This window comes from Aulonocara stuartgranti (genome assembly GCF_965226115.1).
Source record: "Aulonocara stuartgranti genome assembly, chromosome: 5".
Classification (NCBI taxonomy): domain Eukaryota; kingdom Metazoa; phylum Chordata; class Actinopteri; order Cichliformes; family Cichlidae; genus Aulonocara; species Aulonocara stuartgranti.
Genome location: NC_138943.1, coordinates 33350795 through 33371281, shown reverse-complemented (window position 1 = coordinate 33371281; position 20487 = coordinate 33350795). Strand labels below are relative to the sequence as shown.

Genomic DNA, 20487 nt, shown 5'->3' with positions numbered 1-20487 from the left:
TCAGAACTATGGAGTCGTCAGTCCACAGGAGGCTCCTGCTGCCGTCAAAGAAAATGGCTCTCCTGTAAGTATCTTTGATGAGGAGCAAAGGGACAGTACGTGTGTGTGTGTGTGTGTCCACAGTGAGAAACCCTAGCGATTTGTCCACTGATTTCCTCTCTTCTTGCGTTGAACTTTCATATCCTGTTGAATGACTGTAGAAATGAATAATGTTACACGAGGCAGCTGTTTGCAGGACCACATTCAGATATCTTCACGTGTTTCTTTGTAATATAGTCTGTTGATTCCAACATTTACATTCTACCAGCAGTGATAGCTGTTTTTTCTTGATGCTCATTATATTTCTGTCCAAGTCAAAGTCCTGAAAATGCTAAACTTAGAGTTTTGCTTGATGTTTTAAATATGTGGCCAAGTACTAAAACAACTGCTCAAGGCTGTATGACCAATCAGCATGTCTCACTTGATGTGATGAAACGAAACAGAGTACATTAATAGAACTAACAGTTGTGTTCATCGTCCCCTTGTCTTTACAAGCCCTGCAAGCATATTGTGCAATCTTTTTGTTCATTGGTGTGAAAAATGTGATCAGTGTACTAGTGACGAATTTTCTGGCTCTTATTTTGAAAGTTCAGTTGTTGCTAATCGGTTACCACTGACACATCCCATCTCCCGCTTTCTTACCGGTGTGGCTACAGCTAGCAACTTTAAGTTCTGCTCTGAAAATCTAATTGCTGGAGTACCTGCAGCAGGTGCAGCGGCGTTGCAGAGCAGAACAAGGACTGCTGTTGCCAACTGTCATTCAAGACAGTGGAGCTGATTTTTGTTGTTATGCACAGTCCACTATGATGAGACTCACTGGTTTATTAGGCGCAAAGTTACAAAGAATGTACTTCTATGGGAAATCATTACAAGATCAGCTGTTAGTGAAGTTTTTTTTTTATAACGCAGAGAAAGCAAATTGTTGCTGCACACATCAGCATTGTCAGTGGCTTGTATTATTACCAACAGCTGATAAAGAGAGTTTTGTTGACCAGGGCATGTGGTGCACAGAAACTCTGATAACAGTTAACAGATTTCAGATCTTTGATTTAGATCCCAGGAGGCCGAGATCCCCCAAGGCTGGCAGAGCTGATAAAGAGAGTTTTGTTGACCAGGGCATGTGGTGCACAGAAACTCTGATAACAGTTAACAGATTTCAGATCTTTGATTTAGATCCCACGTTGTGTCCGAGCATGTTTTTGCTGTTAGCTTCGTCTATTTGTGTATAACTGCTCTCTAATGACTGTGCTGCAGGTAAAAGCCAGCACCCAGGGGAGAGAGTCTGTTGTGTCCCCGCTGACCATCACTGCTGAGAACGTTACCTCAGCAACCACGACACAAGTTACCAAGGTAACACTTCATGAGTTCCTATGGTTACAGTTTGATGGCCGAAGCATTAGGTCAGCGCCATCACATCTTTGTCTGCGTTACCCGTCCTTATAGATGCATTGGAGTGGAAGATCAAATAGATTTTATTTTCCTAACTTCTTAACTTCTTAATTAATAACAGGAAACTGTAATTAATATGTTAACAATATATTTTGATAAGGTGATCGACTCTGATAGGCTTTACATGAATACTAATAATACAAATCATTATTCCCTGCAGCTCTATTAGGACTGAATTACTGTTAGACAACATGATTCAGTGTGTTTCTACGTTATCAAGACTTTTAGTGCATAAAGACACATTTAGTTTTACAGGACACCAGTTTCATATCACTTAACAGTTAAAAAAGTCTCACACTAAATAAACTGAATGGATCTGTGTAAATTGGAAGGAGGACATGGATAAAATAGACTACAATAACAACACACTGCTGCTTTTTCTTGTGTGTCATTTTATATGATTCATTAAATTTCATTCTTTCTTTATTCAACAGACTGTGAAAGGAGGCTACTCAGAGACCAGGATCGAGAAGAGGATTATAATCACAGGAGATGATGATGTGGACCAACATCAGGTGAGAGACACTGTTCACAGAAACCCTCGCAAAGCAATGTTCGGATGAGAGGGTTACGATACACGCGTTGATGGTTTTTATGTCCCCAGGCACTTGCCATGGCAATCCAAGAGGCAAAGCAGCAGCATCCTGACATGCTGGTGACAAAAGCAGTAGTTATCAGGGAAACAGAGTCGCCCACTGAGGAGCTACAACAGAAAGCAGAGGTAAATATCTCTTGTTACAAGAACTCTGTACTTTTTAAGGATTACTTCAAGCACTTGACAGGCACAGAGCCTATGCTTAGACTCAAGGTTTTTTGTTGGAAAGTTAACCAAATGATTACAAAACACAGAACAAGTACAGAGGGCCACCTAGGTGCAAAGCTAATCCAAAGAAATGCAAAACAATTATAAACAGTTGGGAAATGACTGCCGAGAGAAATAAAGCAACTAGACATCAAAATGAGATACAAAATAACTACAAAGGAGATAACAGATGATTACAGAGGGATGCCAAATGACAATAACTATATATTAAAAAATTATTGTAAAGATGTAACTGGACTATAGAAGGATGAAAAATGACCTTAAAGAAATGCCAAGTACCTACATAATAATGCAACTACAGATTCAGACCAAATGACCAAGAAGATACAAAGTGGTTTAGACTTGCCAGAGATGCACACACATTACAAAGGAGAAATGAAAACAAAATGATGCAAAACTGTTCCAAATTACTATAGAGAATGAAAAATATGCACAAAAAGATATACAAAGACATAAATTGACTGCTAAATGACGTGCATAATAACCATGAGTAACATAGGGATGCAAAATGTCAACCAACAGAAAGAAAGATATTACATACAGATACAAAACATCTAACTATACAATAAATATTAATTGAGAAGAAAAGAGTAATAAACCCGATGCCTACAAAAGATGCAGAACATTATCAAACAAATGGAACTAGAATAGATACAAAAAGAAAGCAAAATAGCTAAAATGAGATGAAAATGTACCTCCAGCCTCTTCCAGGAATCACTGTTATCACCTCTGAGTATGTTAACCCTCAGATGATGGAATCTCAGCTTTTCTGGCTCAGCAAACAGGTCAGAGTACTGAGTCCTAAAACAGATAAGGATTAGAGATTCAAACCAGATCAGCTCCACATCCAGTTGGACTGTTATTTGCCAGTTCATCCTGTCTGGGTCTGTTTGGATCTCTTCATAGTGGGTTATTCGGTCCCAACATGATCTGTATTCCTTATGGAAAATGGCCCATCCTCCGAAAACTATACTAAAATATTGCCTGTCCTGTTTTTTATTTTATTTTTTGTTGTTAAATTTGATACTATTATTTAACTCTTGGTATTTATGGCTGTGCTATACAGATAGGAGGCATCATCTATCAGTGAAGGCTGATATTAGATGAAGTTGTAAATGGTTATACTGGGGAACACTAAAGTAGATTATTTTCTGTCAAACTCATAGATTATTTCTGCCATGACTGGATAAAAATACTTAATAAATGCTATGGTGAATCTTGGTATTGTAGCGCCATTGATAATGGTGTTCTTTCTCTACTCACATGGACTGAGGGTGATTGAACTCAGAGCTGATTGAAGTAACACTGATCGGCTGTTCTGGAACCAAAAAAGTCAGTTTGTAAAACGTTCTCCGTGGAAAAAGGGCTCAGCTCTCTGTGGGATGTAGTAAGATACAAAACCATTATAAAGACATCTTAAATGAACAAAAAGGAGAGACGAATCCTACAAAGATGCAAAATTAGTGTATTAATGTAGAGTGACTACACATGGCACAAAAAAATGAGAAGAAAGAGAAGAAAAACAGATTTATACATGCTCACGAGCACGAAACATCTTTTTATGTATGTGTTGTCATGTGGTTGCAGTCCTGATTGAACATGGTGGCTCCTGAGACGGGGGACAGGAGAGGATCCTCCAGCTGTGTGTCTCCGGCCCCGCCCTGCAGTATGCCACCAACCCGATAAGAGGACTTTCTACCCCACTGTGTACACACCAACACGACAACAGACTGCGTTCCACGAAGCAGTAGACCTCCACTCCTTTCCCTTTAGACGTACCAACTGTGACTGGCCTCTGATCTGACCCGGCTTCCCATCCCGTACCGGCCGATCCCAGCCCTCCACCCTCTAGTGGAAAGAGGAAAAATCTTCGATTGGAAGATTTCTCACATTTCTTCCATATTATTTAATGTAACATGTTTTGGCTCGTTTGAACCAGTGAGGTGTCACCTCTCACAGTTTGTGTTTAAGGGTCACACGTCTACCCCGTGCTGCTGTTATTATTAGAGAAAAGGAGGGGTGGGAGAAAGTATGGGGACAATGCTGGTAGCATGGGTAGGGATGGGGAGGTGCCAAGTGGCAAGAGCCAGCCTTTTTTGCTTGTTGGCCATCTCCTAGCCATGCCACCTTCAGTATAATCAACTGCTGTCTTATTAGCTTTTTACATTTTTATCTATAGAGGATCTAATTTATGTTCAGTGTTTGCTTGTTTATGAAATATGTATAATATCAGAAGATTATAATCTGCATGATTCAATTAAAAATAGCAGGGGGAATGAAAACAAAACAAAAATACACACATGAATATGTCCGCCTTTGGAAGCCCGGAGAAGTGGGAATGAGGACCGTTGAGAAAGTGTAAAATACATGAGGCCAATGAATGGTGGACAGACTGTACTAACTATTCAGAGGACAGCTGAAACTGGTCCCAGTCTTCAACACACAAGCATCACTGTCCTCGTCCAGCTTCACTGTTATTGTTTTGCTGTCAGCTCACCACCAACACAAAGAGATGCTGGTCACAGTTTTAGGGTTTTCAGAGGAAATTTTAAATATAAATAATATTCTATTTGTGATATATATTTACTTCTTTTTCCCTTACTTGCTTTACTGACTTCCATTGGGAAACAGAGTTTGTTTGACACTCTTGTGTTTTTGGACATTTCAGCCTTTATGTGTGAACATGCTGTAAATTCTCCCTGACAGAGCTGTAACCAACTGGCTCCAAACTTAGAGCTGGTTTTCCAGATTGTAAAGTTGGGCTGCAAAAAGCCAATGTTGACATCAAAGCCACCAGCTGTGATTTACTAATGTTGGCCACGTTTAAAGAGCTTAACAAGCCCAAACTACAAAATCGACGTTAGCAGTATCGTAATAACTGTGCATAAGCGGTAGCTGGGATATTTAAAAAATATTAATAGCGTTAGCGATGCACATATTATAACAGCATAAATATTCATGTAATTGCTCTTTTTTGTGTATTTGTACAGTTATAGTTAGACTTTTGTCATCTCTGTACTTTGTACTTTGACTTTCTTTTTTGCAAAAAAACCACTACTCTGACTTAACAGCTATGGTAAAATTTAAACACTAGCATTATTGCTATCATCATTAAATTGTCAAAAACTTTTTTTACTTATTGACATAATATTGCTATCAAGATAATTATGATATGGCGACATGACGACAGTCTTATCTGTCCAGTTTCACGTTTAGACATCTGTGATAATGAACTTGTTAGCATTTAAGCAAACAGCCAGATTAGCACGAATTAGCATTTATTTGTAGCTCTTTTTCTACCAAGCTAATAATTCAAATCCATTCCTTAATCGCTGTCGGCACTCTTATAGTGCTGGTATGATTTGTTTCTTTTTTTTTTTTTCTTCAGGGATTTTGTTTTGCTGTAAAATTCTTCACTATGCTAACTTTGCTAACCTACCTGCAGGCTCATGTTTAGACGGTAGCAGCGCGAGATTTTATTAAAAGCAGCGTAAACCATGCTGTAAAAAGGTGTAAGAGTGAACCAAAACAGTGAGCTGAAAGGGGCTAAAATGCTAAGGAAACTACAGAGTCAGTTTTTTTCTTTTGATTAGCTTGTTATGTAAAACCACTGATCATAGCAGCTCTTTAAATAGCGACTGGTTCTTGGATTGTGCGCATGTTTGCAGACACAGCCTGAAGAGTTCAAGACACAAGATTAACAAGGGTACTTTTTCTCTCTCATTTTTTTGTTTTGTTTTCAGGTTAACCTTTTGAAGTTGTGGTTTATGAGTTTGTATTTATAGGAGTGGTCGGCTCCTCCCTTTTTCACATCACAGACAAAGCGTATAGTATGTCATGCGTTAAGTGGCCTCCACCCACACAGCGTGCTGGTTGTCTCATATTGTATATCCGTCGATTCTGGGTGACCTTTAATACTATACTATGCATCAGCTATCAAACATACAAATCCCTCTAACGGAGCCCGACCCGTGTTAGCCTGTGTCCCCGCTGTCACTGTTAACTTTTCGTGCTACTGTTACCTGAAGCAGTGACGCGCACTGCTTGTGAGATTTGCAATAAGCAGACATTCTTCTTATTCTGTGTCCTCTAAAGGGAGAAAACTGTGAACTGTCGTGTGTATCAAAGCGTAACCAAAACCAACAACACGGAGTTGTAAAATGACATTCGAAGGAATCTTTCCAACACTTGTGACCATGGCTTTGTTGCCCTCTTCATCTAATCCTCCCTTTGCCCTGATTTGAACCTGTTGACCTGCTGTTGGTGGTGTCTGTGGAAAACAGGAGAAAACTGATGATTTGTATATTCCGTTTTGCTCTGTTTTATTTTACCTGGTCATATGACACTGGACTGTTGAGAAGGCACTTGCTTGCAATGATTTGCAGCACATGTACTGTAACCTGCTGGGGGGGGAAGCCTGTCTTTGCTGTAGGTCTGGACACACTACTGATGGAAAAGAACAACTGTAGGCATCGGGAGAGAAGCTGTGTAATGAGGTGGCGAGTTGGAGGATGGAGGACCTGTATTTATATATAAATATCTGTACTTCTGTGTATTAGCCTGTACACTTTGTAGAAACTGACAGGAGCAGAGATGTGTTTTTATGTGAGGGACGAGGCAGTAAGTAGAACCCGAAGGACAGCGGTGCAATAGAAATGTCACACGAATGGGTGCCTTATGTTAAGAGCCGCGGGAGCAATTATCAGTGCACGCCTGAAAGTGCTCTTAATCACCACGAGGCAGATGGAGGAACGACCTCTCCTCTCCACCCAAGGTGAAGAGGAGCTGTCTCGAAAGCGAATTACTGTCTTGTAAAGAATATGACTTTGAAGGCAGCGAGAAAAGGAGTCTCTCTGAATATGAAATGTTGGTCCTCAACGAGATGACGAACGTTTTTGGCCCCATTAACTTTAGAAAACCAGCACAGTATGGATCACGGATGTGAGTTTTTTTCCCTCTGTGAAGACCATCAAACTGCTCTGCTGTAAAGCCTCCACCTCCAAGTCTCCACTGCCTTTTGCTCTACATCCCCTTAGTGCTTGGTGGTGTGTATTTGCTGTATTTGCATTCAGTCTAAATGGAAAAAAACATACATGCATAAATAAATGTCTCAGTATGATTCAAACACTGTCTCTGATTCTGTAATGAAGGGAGAGGGATTTCTTTTTGAACTTGAGGAAATGTTTGTTTTGTTTTTCCCCTTCTGTTACTTGAATATTTCCATACATTTACAATTCAGCTTGTGAAATAAAGGGCTTCTTTTGTAACACCAGAGTAGTGAAGGATTCTTGCTGGAGTGAATATGATGGAAACAGCCTTGGTCTGTATTGCCATCTTGTGACCACGTTCGGTACATGCAGTAAAAGTGGGCTGCAGTGGGTTTCTGGGTGCTCTTAGTGCCACCTAGTGGATTTCTGAAACCAAAGAAGCATGCTCAACATTTTCACTGAACTTCAAAAATCACTTGGTACTTCACACAGAATACAATCACCTTATATTAGTCTGCGAAACACCTGCAGGATGTCTTCACATTGTTTACAAGTCACAATAGTTTCACCTTTGCTGGTACGGAAAGCCAATTATGTCAAAATTCTTCTTTTTTCTTTTCCCCACATACAGTCTCATTGCACAGATTGTTTTTTTCTAATTGCCCATGATGGGTAGATAACTATGGCTGTGTCCCAGTTTTATCATTTATTTATTTATTTTGCTCTGGCTTTTCCCATACCAGAGTCTGTCACTGCTGCTACAGAAATCCACTTATGTCTTAATTCACCCCCTTGATTTCTTTTTACCAGCTTTAAGTTAGATTTATATCACCAGCTGGCATTTGCACATTTATAATAAGTTTCCATTGCAGGTCTTGATTAATCAGTACCGTATCACCCCAATAGAGCACGTTGCTGTCAGATTATCGGTGGCTCCTATGGTATTTAAAAGTAGGATGGGAGGTGGACCCTCCATCTTTCAGTGGTTTTTATACACGACTCTGCATTTAATTATTAGTTATTATTAGTCTCTGGCTCTTTTCTACAGCGTGTCTTTATCCTGTCTTCCTCCCCTAACGCCCAGCTGGTCACAACAGATGGCCGCCCCTCTGCTGGAGGTTTCCTGTTAAAAGGGAATTTTTCTTTCCCACTTTCATCAAGTGCTCGCGCATTACCGCTGTTTGATCGTTGGGGTTTTCAATGTATTATTGGAGGGTATTTACCTTCAATATTTAATATAAAGCAATTTGAGGAGACTTTTTTTGTTATTAAGGGCTAATATAATTAGAATTGGAATTGAAGCGACAATAACATGTTGGATGATGGGAATTGAAGGATCTAGGTCTGCACAGTTTACTCAAAATAAATAACGAATGAATAATGGATACCGCTTAGTATGCTGGCATTAGGTATTTTCTGTTCTGCAGCAGTTTGCCCTCTAGTGGTTGTTTTTGTGTATTTTTTTTTTACTCTGTAAGATCGAGCCAGAGGCAGTTTCACCTCCGTTAATCTGTTGCCATCCATGCCTTCACAAGCTGATAAACGGCATCATCTGTGAGTAATATTGTTTGTTATCACTGAAACAACTTGTGTGCATTATTATTTGTTGTGAAGGCGTGATATAGTTTGTAGTTAGAATTTAATTTGAATGCATGTATAACCTAAGCTAGTGAGGTTAAGCTAGCTCATATGTCATGTGGTTTCTTTAACGTTTTGATCATGAGTGTGATTTCATTTGATGTTTTATTCGGGCACTCACTAAGCAGATAAATATTGTGTTCATATTTTTGAATATGTGTTTGTTATACTGTATATTGAGGCAACATTTTTAATGGTTTATTTCTGGTTTTGTCAACAGTTTCACACTTTTTCCTTATTAAATCATCCAACTCAACACATTGGCCTGTTCCCTGGATTTTGATTAGGAGAGTGTTTAGCTGTCTGTATAGCTGAGTCTACGTTCACGAGGACAACGCTTAGTGAGGACAGAACACTTAGAGCTATGTCAGCGCTGCTAGAAGGTGAAATCAATTTATCCATGTAAAGTATGTCAAGAATAACTATTATGGAGTCCTCTACAAAATACATATTTATTTGTCACTGGTATTTGATTGGTGCAGTGGTTAGCAGGAAGGCTCAACAGTCAAGGTCACCTGTTGCCTTTGGGGACTCTGGCTTCCTCCTACAGTCCAAAGTCAGGTTAAGTGATGATTCTGTCCATATGTGTGGATATAAGAGTGTGTGATTGTGTGGTTGGCTGTCTCTCTCTGTTAGCCCTGCAATGCACTGATGTTGTTTGTGATGTTTCTGAGCTGGCATCCTTAATATTGGATAAGCAGTTAGAGGTAATGGATTGATAGTGTTTGATAATGCCTGAAAGAATTTCACAAATAAAGTAATTGCTATTCCTATTAGTGATATGTCTTATAAAGTGGGTAACACAAAACAGCAGAAGGCACAGCCTTGGCAACTGTGCAACACTGATATAAAAATATTTGAACTAGGAGGAAAAAATAAAATATTTCCAGCATGATTCAGTACATTCATCTATCCAGCTATTTTCACAGCTGCTGGTCCTTCCAGGGCGGCCTGAAACTAACATAAGACAGAATGGGGGTCTTACTCACCCTCCATTACTGGAATAAAAGCCCTAAAATCTGGTATGATCTAAGGCAGTGATACCTTTGTATTCATCACAGATACAGACAATATACGGAAGAATGCACACTGGACCTTTGATGGATCTGTTGTTGACACATCTCTGTAAACGAACAAGACTGGACGCTGAAAAATCCCAACTTTGGATTTCCATCCATGAAACATTTACACAATATTCTAATATTTAATTCACTGAAAGTTTTTTTCCCGATCTCTTTGCATATTAACTTTGTCTTTGATGTCTCCAGTTTTGAGATACTGTGTATTAATGCACCAAAGCTAGATATCGGACATGTTTGAAATCCTTCACTATGCACAAACCAGATAGTTGATGAATATGAATACTGGAGTACTTATTTATAAATCTCAAAAATTCATGTGACATATGGGACAATATCTGGAAAAATGTTGCTAATTTAGGTTTGCGTGCACTCACCTTCTCAGGAAGACCAGCAAAATCCTGTTTGGATAGGCTGACATCTAAAACACCCAGATTTAATGTGCTGCAATCGTTCAGTTGAACAATTTTGTATATTATACTATTTAAAGGGCCAGGGCCCAATTCACACATACAGTCTACAGTTTGTGTTTCTGGTTATTTCTCCACATGAGATATGAGGAGATATAAAGAGAAGAGGGTTTGGATGGCAGAATTCCTTCATCATTCTTGTTTTTAGACTGTTTGTCCGAGGATATATAAACACGCATTGCATGATCTCTGGACACTTTATTAGTTACACTTGCTAGTATTGAGTTAGACCCCCTTTTGCCTTTAGAACTGTCTTAATTCTTTGAACAACAAGTTGCTCGAAACATTCCTCAGAAATTTTGCTCCATCCTGACAGCATCACACAAGTGCTGCAGATTTGTCATTTGTGTAATTGTTTTTGTTATTTATCAAAAACCTACATTTCTTTCTTCTTCCCCTCCTACCTAGACTGGTTAACATTACAGGGCTATCACAGTTACACATTCATTCATGGCTACACATTCAGCCTTATCACAGTCACCAGTTAAGCTACAGTCACACTAGGGAAAACAGTGGTTGGAGACCATGGCATGACTAAAATTACTGCTGTGCCATGGACACTTTCAGTCAGCTGCTGTCTTCAAAGCAACTTTGCTACGTAAAGACAGTGATGACAATAGGATGACTGACTGGTGTCAAGTTGTCAATAACGTGTATTTAGATCGATTTGTGATAATATGATGATTAACTGTGTTTAAATCATCAAAAATTGCAGGTCTCGGTGCCCATATATCTCAATGGGTTGAGCGATTGACCCATTTGCCAAAAGATTACTGCAGATTTGAATGTGCACACATCTCCTCCCTCCTTTCCTGTCTCTTCTACTGTCTTGTAAAAAATTAATTCTAAATTATTACCCCGCCCCCAAAAAGAGAAAAAGTTCATCCAGAACCTCATGGATTTATAACAGAAATTCATTCACAAATGGCGATGTGATTGCTGCAGGACAAAGGCTTAACTGCAACCTTGCTTTCATATAAAACACAACCAGTTGAATTAAGCTCCATTGCAAAGAGACATGTAGCAGTTGGAGTCGGTCTGAGTCAATTCAATTCAATTTTATTTATATAGCGCCAAATCACAACATAAGTCGCCTCAAGGCGCTTCATAGATACAGAGAAAAACCCAACAATCAAATGACCCCCTATGAGCAAGCACTTTGGCAACAGTGGGAAGGAAAAACTCCCTTTTAACAGGAAGAAACCTCCGGCAGAACCAGGCTCAGGGAGGGGCGGGGCCATCTGCTGCGACCGGTTGGGGTGAGAGAAGGAAGACAGGATAAAAGACATGCTGTGGAAGAGAGACAGAGGTTAATAACAGATATGATTCAATGCAGAGAGGTCTGTTAATACATAGACTACAACTGTTTGGAGACAGGTTGCCTCCCACCAGGTGACCTGTGCAGTTGCTTCAAAGTGGTCACCCATAGGTTGAGGGTGTTGCACGGTCAACCTCTGGTCAACCAGTCGGTTTCTGCAGGTACTCGCAATCGGTTTCCGACTGGAAAAGAATTCAGTGCAATCACTGGACAGCCACTGATTTTACATAGTTGTGAGGAGGTTGCAGTCCTATTCTTACTCTAATGTGATTGAGCCATCACCTGACATCTACGTCTTTAGCTTGTGGGAGGAAACCAGAGCGAAAAAAAAGTAGAACATGCAAACTCAGGCCCAAGACTTGCAAATCAGCTAAAATAAATAAATAAATTAAGAATAATAGATTAATAAAGAGAATAAAAGAAAGACGTCCTGGAGGAGAAATTGCAACTTGGGTAGGCAAGGCTGTGGATCATTTAGAGAAGGGGGGGGGGGGGGGTGAAGTTACCCTGTTCACATTAATGGAAAGACAAAGTCAATCGTTAATATTTCTGTTACAGTCCAGAGTTTTAGAAATTAGTCTCGGCAGGGATGAAGAGGCAGATAGAGATCCGAGAATATTCAGGCAAACAAAAACAAAAAAACCAATAAAAAAAAAAAAATGCAGCTATTTGCATGGAAGAAGCCACTTCTCAAGAGAAAATCGACAGAGATAAAAACACATTCTGAGCTAAGGAATATCTGGAAAGAGAGACTGATTGCTAAATATGGAGATCTAAAATTTCCTGTGCTTCTTCTCCAGATTATTAGTATTAATGATGAGTGCTATTGGCACATTCTGTCATAGTTGTAGTGTGAAGATTTCCCAAGTCTGACTGCACTACACTGAATGAAGTCCTCCTAGTATTTTACCTGCCTTCAGGGCACGTTGTAATAAAACCTATGAAATGGTGCAGGTGTATCACAGAAAAGAGTTCAAGGGGGGCACTTTCTTGCAATATGTCATGCAGGCCGATATCATATTGATGCACCAGAAGCACTCAGCATTGTTCTATAAATCGGTAATCTTTATTAACACAGTATAAACAACAAACAGCAACAGAAGAAACTCTCCTGTGGCGCGTATATGAGCAGAAGACCCAGCACATCTCAGAGGGGCTGACTGAGACAGAAGCATAGACATTAGGCTGATCGTGGTTCAGTTTTCATGGTACACGCACAGTATACACAAACTTATCAGATGCACGAACCTTGTACGGTCCTTAAGCCATTCATTCGGTTTTGCAAATGGACGTAAGAGAGGACAAATTACAGTCATGCTGAGCAACAGTTAGCTACAGTATGAAACAGAGTTGATACATAAAAACCAAGTAAATCATCTCTTTAGAAAGGTTCTTTTATATAAACGATCTGAAGTGTACAAAACAGTATATTACACATTTCTCAATGCATGATTCTGAGCAAGACCCAGTAGCCTACAGTACACTTCCCTTCAACGTACTACAAACTACTTAACTGGATTACAAGCTACATACAGACTGCACTGTACTCTGCGTAGCACAGCAGCCCCACATGGCATCAGGAGACGATGGGAAAAAGGAAAAGATCAGCAGCATTGTCTTTTTTATTAAGAATACACACCTATAAAAATGCACCAGGCCTCATATATTGCCAATATCCCATGCGAAACAGCAGAATGCCATTCAATTCACCTCTGTAACATCAGGAAAAGGATGCTGGCCCCCCTCACTACATACAGTTTTCTATCCACAAAGCTGCATGTAAACATCACCACGGCTGCTTCATAGTCCTATGTTTCTAATGTTTTTGATATACATATGATAAGTTAAGGCTCTTTAAGGACCTGAGGATTTTGAACATATGATGAGGCACACAGAAGGCAAAGAATAGCTCTAGACACAGGACTAACTTAAAGAATGAGGAGCATGAGACAGCCACAAGGGCCCGGTTCCCATTGCTGTTAAACGGCCATGATAGAGGAACCCAGGGGAGAAGCTCTCAACGACAGCTCGATGTTACATCTGGTTACAAAGTCGGTAATTATCACGTGGATGGCTTTAAGTACTTCATCGACATTTTGGGAGCTGTTGGGTAACCCGACCCCTCAAGGGACTGGCACCAAAAACGTGGCATGCTAATATGCTAATGCTTTAGCATCGAGGATGATGGGATTTAGACTCACGCTATACAAATAAACCAGTTATTGCTCCCTGTGATCATTCCTTCTGTCCGTACCGGCTGTTTAAAATCTCTTCCAAGTGCAATTGCAGTATGATCTGTGGTCCGAGACTGAATTCTAGAGTTCAGCAGAAACATTTTAGCATTCTACAGTTAGCAAAGTCCAGCTATTAGCGTGGAGGTTTGTTCTGTCTTCATAGCAGTAAAACTGCTGGAGCACAGCAAGGCGACACAAACAGGGGAACTGGCACATCAAAAAAACATTTAGTCAGTGCTAGGTTAAGACTATAGGATATTAGCGTGAAAGTACCATGGCCAGAAAGATGTAGCAAGGTTATGAGGCATGTTTTAGCCAGTTGAGTGAATGAGAGCTGACAAAAAACTATTGCTGCATATTGGATAGCTTACAACCAACATGCAAATCCTTCAATGGTCATTTGAGGCTGATTCCAAAAGACAGTACGTTCTAATAGACTTTTGTGTTAAAATGCTCAACTAGAGTGATTCAATTAACTTCTTTACAGCTGCTATTTAAAAAGCTTGGTATATACAGTTTATAAAAATTGTATTTGGGGCAAACTATTTTCATAGCTTACATGTCTGGAGTTTGTTTCTGGATTAAAGTTAGGGATGTGGCCTGGCCAAGCAGCCAGTTAGCCTTCACCTTCGCTAATTCAGTCACTGAACTGGATTCCTCAACCATGTTTGAGGTGTTGGTGGGTTTTGAGAGAATTCTGAGTAGGATTATCATAAAAAAAAAAAAGGATACAGTTGGGATACAAGCTATAACTTACTTGCTGTGAGGTACAGCTTGTCCAAGAAGTTATAGTTTAATTTTGGTCAGTTTTAGGGGCGTTATACTTGCACACTTTAGGTTTGCTTGCTAATCAAGCTAGCTTTTGCTGATAATTTAGCCCTCCAAATATGTTCTGACTCAGAAAAAAACAACATATATGAACATCTGACGTTGGAATCTTTTAACGTGACACACTGAGCATGTTTATTAAAATAATTGTGTGGTCTGAGCACGGCACAACCAAGACCAGAACCTCATGTTGGACTTTAGCACAAGTGTAGATTAAGCTAACATGAGGCTGCAGTGGAGCTATGCCATCTTTGGACAGGAGGAATGATTGCAACTCATAACGCTTTCAGTGTTCACATTTCATGTGACTGCTTTGACAAAACTTTCCAAGCTTAGTGCCTATTAGGATTATCTGATATATCAAGATGACCCACAGCCACTTTCCTAGAATGATAAAGCATTAACATGTAAAGTCTAATGCTAGTTGTCTCTTTACAAACTGGGATTAATAGCAGCATATGCCAAAGCTGTCGATGCAGTCCTTTGAGACAAGCTTTTTTTTTTTTTTTTTAAATAGTTCAGAAACAGAAATGAAGAAAAAAACCTCACTTTGGTCTGCTGGAACCAAAGTCACAAGTAGTATCTTATTTTAGAAGACAAAGGGTGATCTGTCAAATCACATTCTTCACCTCCAGACTGGAAAATTTGATGATGTTGCTTGTCATGCAGATGTTCTGACCCAATACGCCCAGACAGACTTTAAATTTATTTAAGAAAAGAAAATCTATAAAAGCTCAACGTGTCATACAAAAAAATGCATATAAGACATTTTTTTCTGATTATTTTTTTCTTATGAAAGCTGCTTTGGTAACAACATAGTCACGACATCGGTCAATCTCCCTTACTTAGCCTGGGCGCTGAAGGGGACCCCTTCCCTGTTATCTCAATGGCGGTTTTTTTTGTCTTTTTTTGTTGTTTTTTCCTTCGGCGTCTTCCTTTTGCTTCTAAAATCTAAATGAATGGATCTAGTTACACCGGAGTGGGCTTTGTTTGCGTTCTGCCGGAGCGCCGTCTTCACATCAGATGCAACGCCTGCTGCGAGACGTTTGTCATAAAGATGTCCGCGCTGTGAAAGACAGTGCTATTGTGCTGAGTGCTGATAGAGTGGAGACCTTGGATGCTGAGCCGACTGCGTTGGGGCCTGAAAAAGGTGTTGAAAAGAAAAAGGCTGTTAGTCTATGAGAGAAATAAGTTTTTTTTCCCACCTTTTTCTTATTAAAGAGACATCTCTTCAACCTGCTTTAGCAATTAAGAGCTGATAAAAATATCAAAAACATGTTCTCATCTTACTCCTTGAGCAGCAGAGTGAGGCACAGAAAGGACTCTAAATAGAGTACTTTACTTTACATACTTTTTGGTGTCACGTAGAAGCTGTAATTACACAAATGTCAAATGCAGAACATTATTTCCCCAGTCTCTGTCGCTTTGGAGCAGCTAATCTGTTCTGCCAAGACAGCAGCAGGGGAGGGGATTATTCAGCTCAGCCACGAGGGAGACACTAACTAGCTCTCCACTGACCTGGTATCCTTGGGATGGTGATCTGCCTGCTACTGCTGCCTTCCCCTCCCTCACCAAATGGCTTTATCTGGATAATATAATCCTCGTCAGTAGGAAGCGCCAGCTCTACAGAGGTGGTGTTTGTTTCCATGATGCTGGGGCGACTGTGTCGATTCTTCTTGTACAGCACCTGAAGAAGACGAGATCGAATTATGGCAGCGTGGCACGGGACAGAATTTTCTAACAAAACAAGGCGTCTGGGTGCTTACTTTGTAACCAGTGACCTCTGACTCGTTCTCCAGGGCTTTGACCTGCTCCCAGTTCAGTATAATCTTGGAGTTCGACGTGTTCCACACCACTTTACCCGGTGGCTGACTGGGTGCTGGAAGAGCAAAAACACATCATTTACCTTAAAATGATAGCTGAGCAGTGGCACACTGATCAGATGGGTGTACTGTGAAGCAACTGTAACATAGCCAGCCTTTGTTTGTGCTAGCTGGTTCTATAAAACCTAAAATCCCAGTAAAGAGTTAATGGGATTCTCACTCTGCACAGGAATGTACTGCGAGGTTGGAGATTGAGAAAAACTCTTCTGCAACTTCAAACCAGACAGACAGAATGGGATTAGAACCCACGCTGTCTGCATCATGCTCTGTGCTTATACAAAAGGTGACCCAGCAAATAGTCTTTAAAAAGGTGTTGAAGATGACTTCAAAACAAAATGAAGATTTGGTTAACTCACTGAGGTAACCATTGTTGATGACCCCAATCAACTAAGTCTATGTCTAATCCTAGGCAGTAAGAAAAGTCATATTGGGTTTTTTTTTTTGTTTTGTTTTAATAAAATTGTCCTCTCAAGCTTTGGAAATAAGAGAACAAAGAAAATAACCATTCTATTTCACACTCATCGGAAACTGTTCACATTCAAAAAAAGTCAATTTGGCATGTCGGAGCCACAGGTTCTTTAGAAGGGATAAACTATTTCCATATTGTTTCTATCCATAGCACAAACCACTGCTGTGCAATGTGTACAAAGATGTGCTTTAACTTTGTAATTCTCAAAGCTTGTAAAATTAAGTTCAAACTGAGGGTTATCTTCCAATTTACACAGAGTATAAAACTTCTTCAAGAGTCTGAGCTGTCACTTGAGAAAGCATCATGGCAAAAACAAAAGAAATCCATTTAGACTTGTTGACGCTCGTAAAGCCAGAGGGAGAAGTATCATCAAGAAATTCTAAAAGATTTAAAAGATTCTAGAAAGGAAATTAGTGAGCGATGTGTCTAAAGACCATAGAATAACTGCCAAAACAGCAGTGAATGACTTTGCCAAGTAAGAAGATGACAATCACTAGAGCTCTGCACAGGAATGCACTCGAGGTTGGAGATTGAGAAAAACTCTTCTGCAACTTTAAACCAGACAATATGATGAGGAAAACATGAAAAACGATGATGCATACTGGAAGCACATCTTTTTCTCAGATGAGATGAAACTAACTAATAACTCTGCCGTCTTTTGTACATATGCATACACTCTATGACAGCTGGAACAAGCTCAAACCCCCTGGCAACCATGAACTGCAGTAAGCAGTTGCATAACTGATGCATGCATGGAATGAACAATTTTTTCAATAAAGAAGAAAATCAGTGTCCTTTGTGTACCTGGGGTCTCTTCACGATCATTTTGCAAAACAATCAAATGTGACATGGAAAAAAAAAACACAAACAAATGTGTTTGTTTGTTGAAATAATGTCGAGGGTGATATAGACATCTACCAGACTTTCACGTCTGAGCTAACATGATCCCAATTTTATGGCTGTGTATCATTTTGATGCATATTTAGACCTCTAATCAGCAGAAAATTGCTCAGTGGTAACCAGTTGAAATAATCTGTATATCCCTAAAAGAGCCTAATGTGCTGATTCTAGCTGATATTTAACTGAAACTCTGAAGATAATCTACTCTGGACTGGCCTATATGATCAGTGAAAGTTACTATAGAGATCTATTCAGGTTAAAATAGGCCACCTTTTATCTGAGTTTAGTTCCAATATAACTCAGCCAGCCATTAATCTCTTGCAGGCTCTAATTTGATCCCATACTTACGTGGCTTTTTGGTGGTAACGTTGACGGTGGTGCTGGGAGGACCTGTTCCTGCAGTGTTATACGCCCTCACTGAGACGTAATATGCGGTGCTGCCTTTCACCCCGCGGATAATAGTAGATGTTTGATTTCCTACAGTCCTTTGCACGCTGGCTGTGTCTTCCCTTTCACTTCTACTCCAGTACCTCAGCTGAAAAGCAACAAGGTAGAACCGCAGACGTGAATGCAGAAAACACGATGGACACCTTAAAAGCTTTCTGTTACACCCTGTCAGTGAGGTGCAAACTGGAAACAGGGAGATGTGAACTCAACTGGATGGAAGCTGTGAGCGGTCTGAAAACAAGCTTTAGCAGCATGCCACCTTGTGCGCCTTGTGAACTGTGTTCCTCCGTTGTGCCGGGCAGATGTGTGTTCTGTTTAAGTTTTGTTTGTACAGATTGAGGTCAAATGTGCAAAAGTGGGGAAACAAAAAAATAAATAAATAAAAAAAAGTGAAAGAATCCATAAAAATCCCCTGCCATCAATGTCCACTGATGACAGATTTTCTTTGTCACCCTGCTTGTCAGGGCTGAAACAGCGGGCATGCTTGACAGCACAAATATAATTTGCCTTTCCTCAAAGGAATGGTTTGCTGAGGGCCTGCTCCTCTGTTGCTTTTGAGTGGTCAACAATTTATAATTCTGGCATTTTACGCAGTCCGACGACGAAAACGTCTTCGTCCACATCTTGGATTTCAACAGTGAGCAGAATTAAAATGACAAGAACTGACGGAGAAAGTCTGCAGAGCCACTGCTTGCTATGTTGTGTGGATTAGAAGCTAAGCATTCTATCCCTTGGAGTATTGCATCAGCACGCTAATCAGGGTGGTTACAGTACTTAGGTAAGCAACAAGAGAAACACAACCAAACCCACAGGCCTGGGACTCGGCTGGACCATTATGCAGGCAGCGAGCTATTATCTCGTACGCCCAAGGTGCATAAGTCTCGAACACTCATCAATAATAGAAGACAACAAGATTGTACAGCATTAGCTGGCATGTGTGCGCACACACGCATACAAACAGGAAATGCATCCAGGGGAAAACTCACACAAACAAGGTATTTCATCAGAGCTCACCTCGTAGCCCAGCACTCTCTTCTTGTTGGCGTTCCAGGGCAGAGCTTTCCACGAAACTTCAATCTCAGATGCAGAGAGGCTCTTGGCGCGGACCCTGGTGGGCGCTCGGCCAGGCTCTGGAGTTAATGTGTAAAGACTGGTTTTAGAAGTTGCACTGCGCTTTGATGACCCCTCAAAGAGAGAACATCAAAAAAGTTTCAAAGCGGCTTCTTTTTATTAGAACAACAGAGGGAGGAAAGTATGCTGAAGACGCCTGCGAGTGCTGATAGAAGAAGGCTGCCTGCGAGATTGCTGCTGCCATTTAAAGAAAGGAGGACTGACTCAGTCTTTTAGTGATGAATCACTGCTAGCTAGACATGCAGATCTACTCCAAATCATACACACCTTCCTCAGCAGAGTAGATAGTGGTAACAGGTCCAAATGGCCCTTCTCCCAGGTTGTTGTAAACCCCAACCTTGACTTGGAAAGGGGAGAAGGGCTGAATGCTCTCATTTTTAAAGACGTATCTGGATGCTTCAGCGGAGGGTACGGCTGCCTGCATCCAGCCTGTGGCGCCGTGGGGTCGAAAAGCCACCACATAGCCAAAGCCCGGTCCGTTCTGCAGCTCTTCCGGAACAGGCTGCAGGAAAACAACACTGTGTGAGCACTTGCAAAAGAAAGGGAAATAAACACACTGCAACTCTGTCTTTATATTTTATTTTTTAACTACAGTTGCCATGTGAGGATGCGACGAAATATGGTCAGACACGAGGCTTTCAGTTTTTTAGGCAATGCTTGTCTTCAAATAAAACATGCTGAACACACAAAAACTATAAGTAGACACATCCATTACACAGTACAAAGCACTCAGCATGATAACATAGCCGTAGCCGTGGTCATGCTTCAGATATTTATAGCTCCATTATTCT

At 40.4% G+C, this 20487-nt stretch overlaps 2 protein-coding genes across 12 annotated transcripts in view; one reads left to right on the top strand and one right to left on the bottom strand.

The window, feature by feature from the left end:
* LOC309706314 (band 4.1-like protein 1) overlaps nucleotides 1-7436 on the top strand; it is a 102134-nt gene extending 94698 nt beyond the window's left edge. For all 9 annotated transcript variants that reach the window (XM_082532697.1, XM_082532698.1, XM_082532696.1 and 6 more), the window contains 5 exons: nucleotides 5-64; nucleotides 1294-1389; nucleotides 1923-2003; nucleotides 2093-2209; nucleotides 3899-7436. In XM_082532697.1, the coding sequence (XP_082388823.1) occupies nucleotides 5-64; nucleotides 1294-1389; nucleotides 1923-2003; nucleotides 2093-2209; nucleotides 3899-3904 (360 nt within the window). In that variant the 3' untranslated portion in view covers nucleotides 3905-7436. The remainder of the gene's footprint in view (nucleotides 1-4; nucleotides 65-1293; nucleotides 1390-1922; nucleotides 2004-2092; nucleotides 2210-3898) is intronic.
* Nucleotides 7437-12848: 5412 nt separating this feature from the next.
* cntn4 (contactin 4) overlaps nucleotides 12849-20487 on the bottom strand; it is a 204359-nt gene continuing 196720 nt past the window's right edge. For all 3 annotated transcript variants that reach the window (XM_082532729.1, XM_082532731.1, XM_082532730.1), the window contains exons 18-23: nucleotides 19964-20198; nucleotides 19580-19695; nucleotides 18467-18653; nucleotides 16633-16745; nucleotides 16385-16553; nucleotides 12849-16007 (exon numbers count right to left, since the gene is read on the bottom strand). In XM_082532729.1, coding sequence (XP_082388855.1) covers nucleotides 15916-16007; nucleotides 16385-16553; nucleotides 16633-16745; nucleotides 18467-18653; nucleotides 19580-19695; nucleotides 19964-20198 — 912 coding nt within the window. In that variant the 3' untranslated portion in view covers nucleotides 12849-15915. The remainder of the gene's footprint in view (nucleotides 16008-16384; nucleotides 16554-16632; nucleotides 16746-18466; nucleotides 18654-19579; nucleotides 19696-19963; nucleotides 20199-20487) is intronic.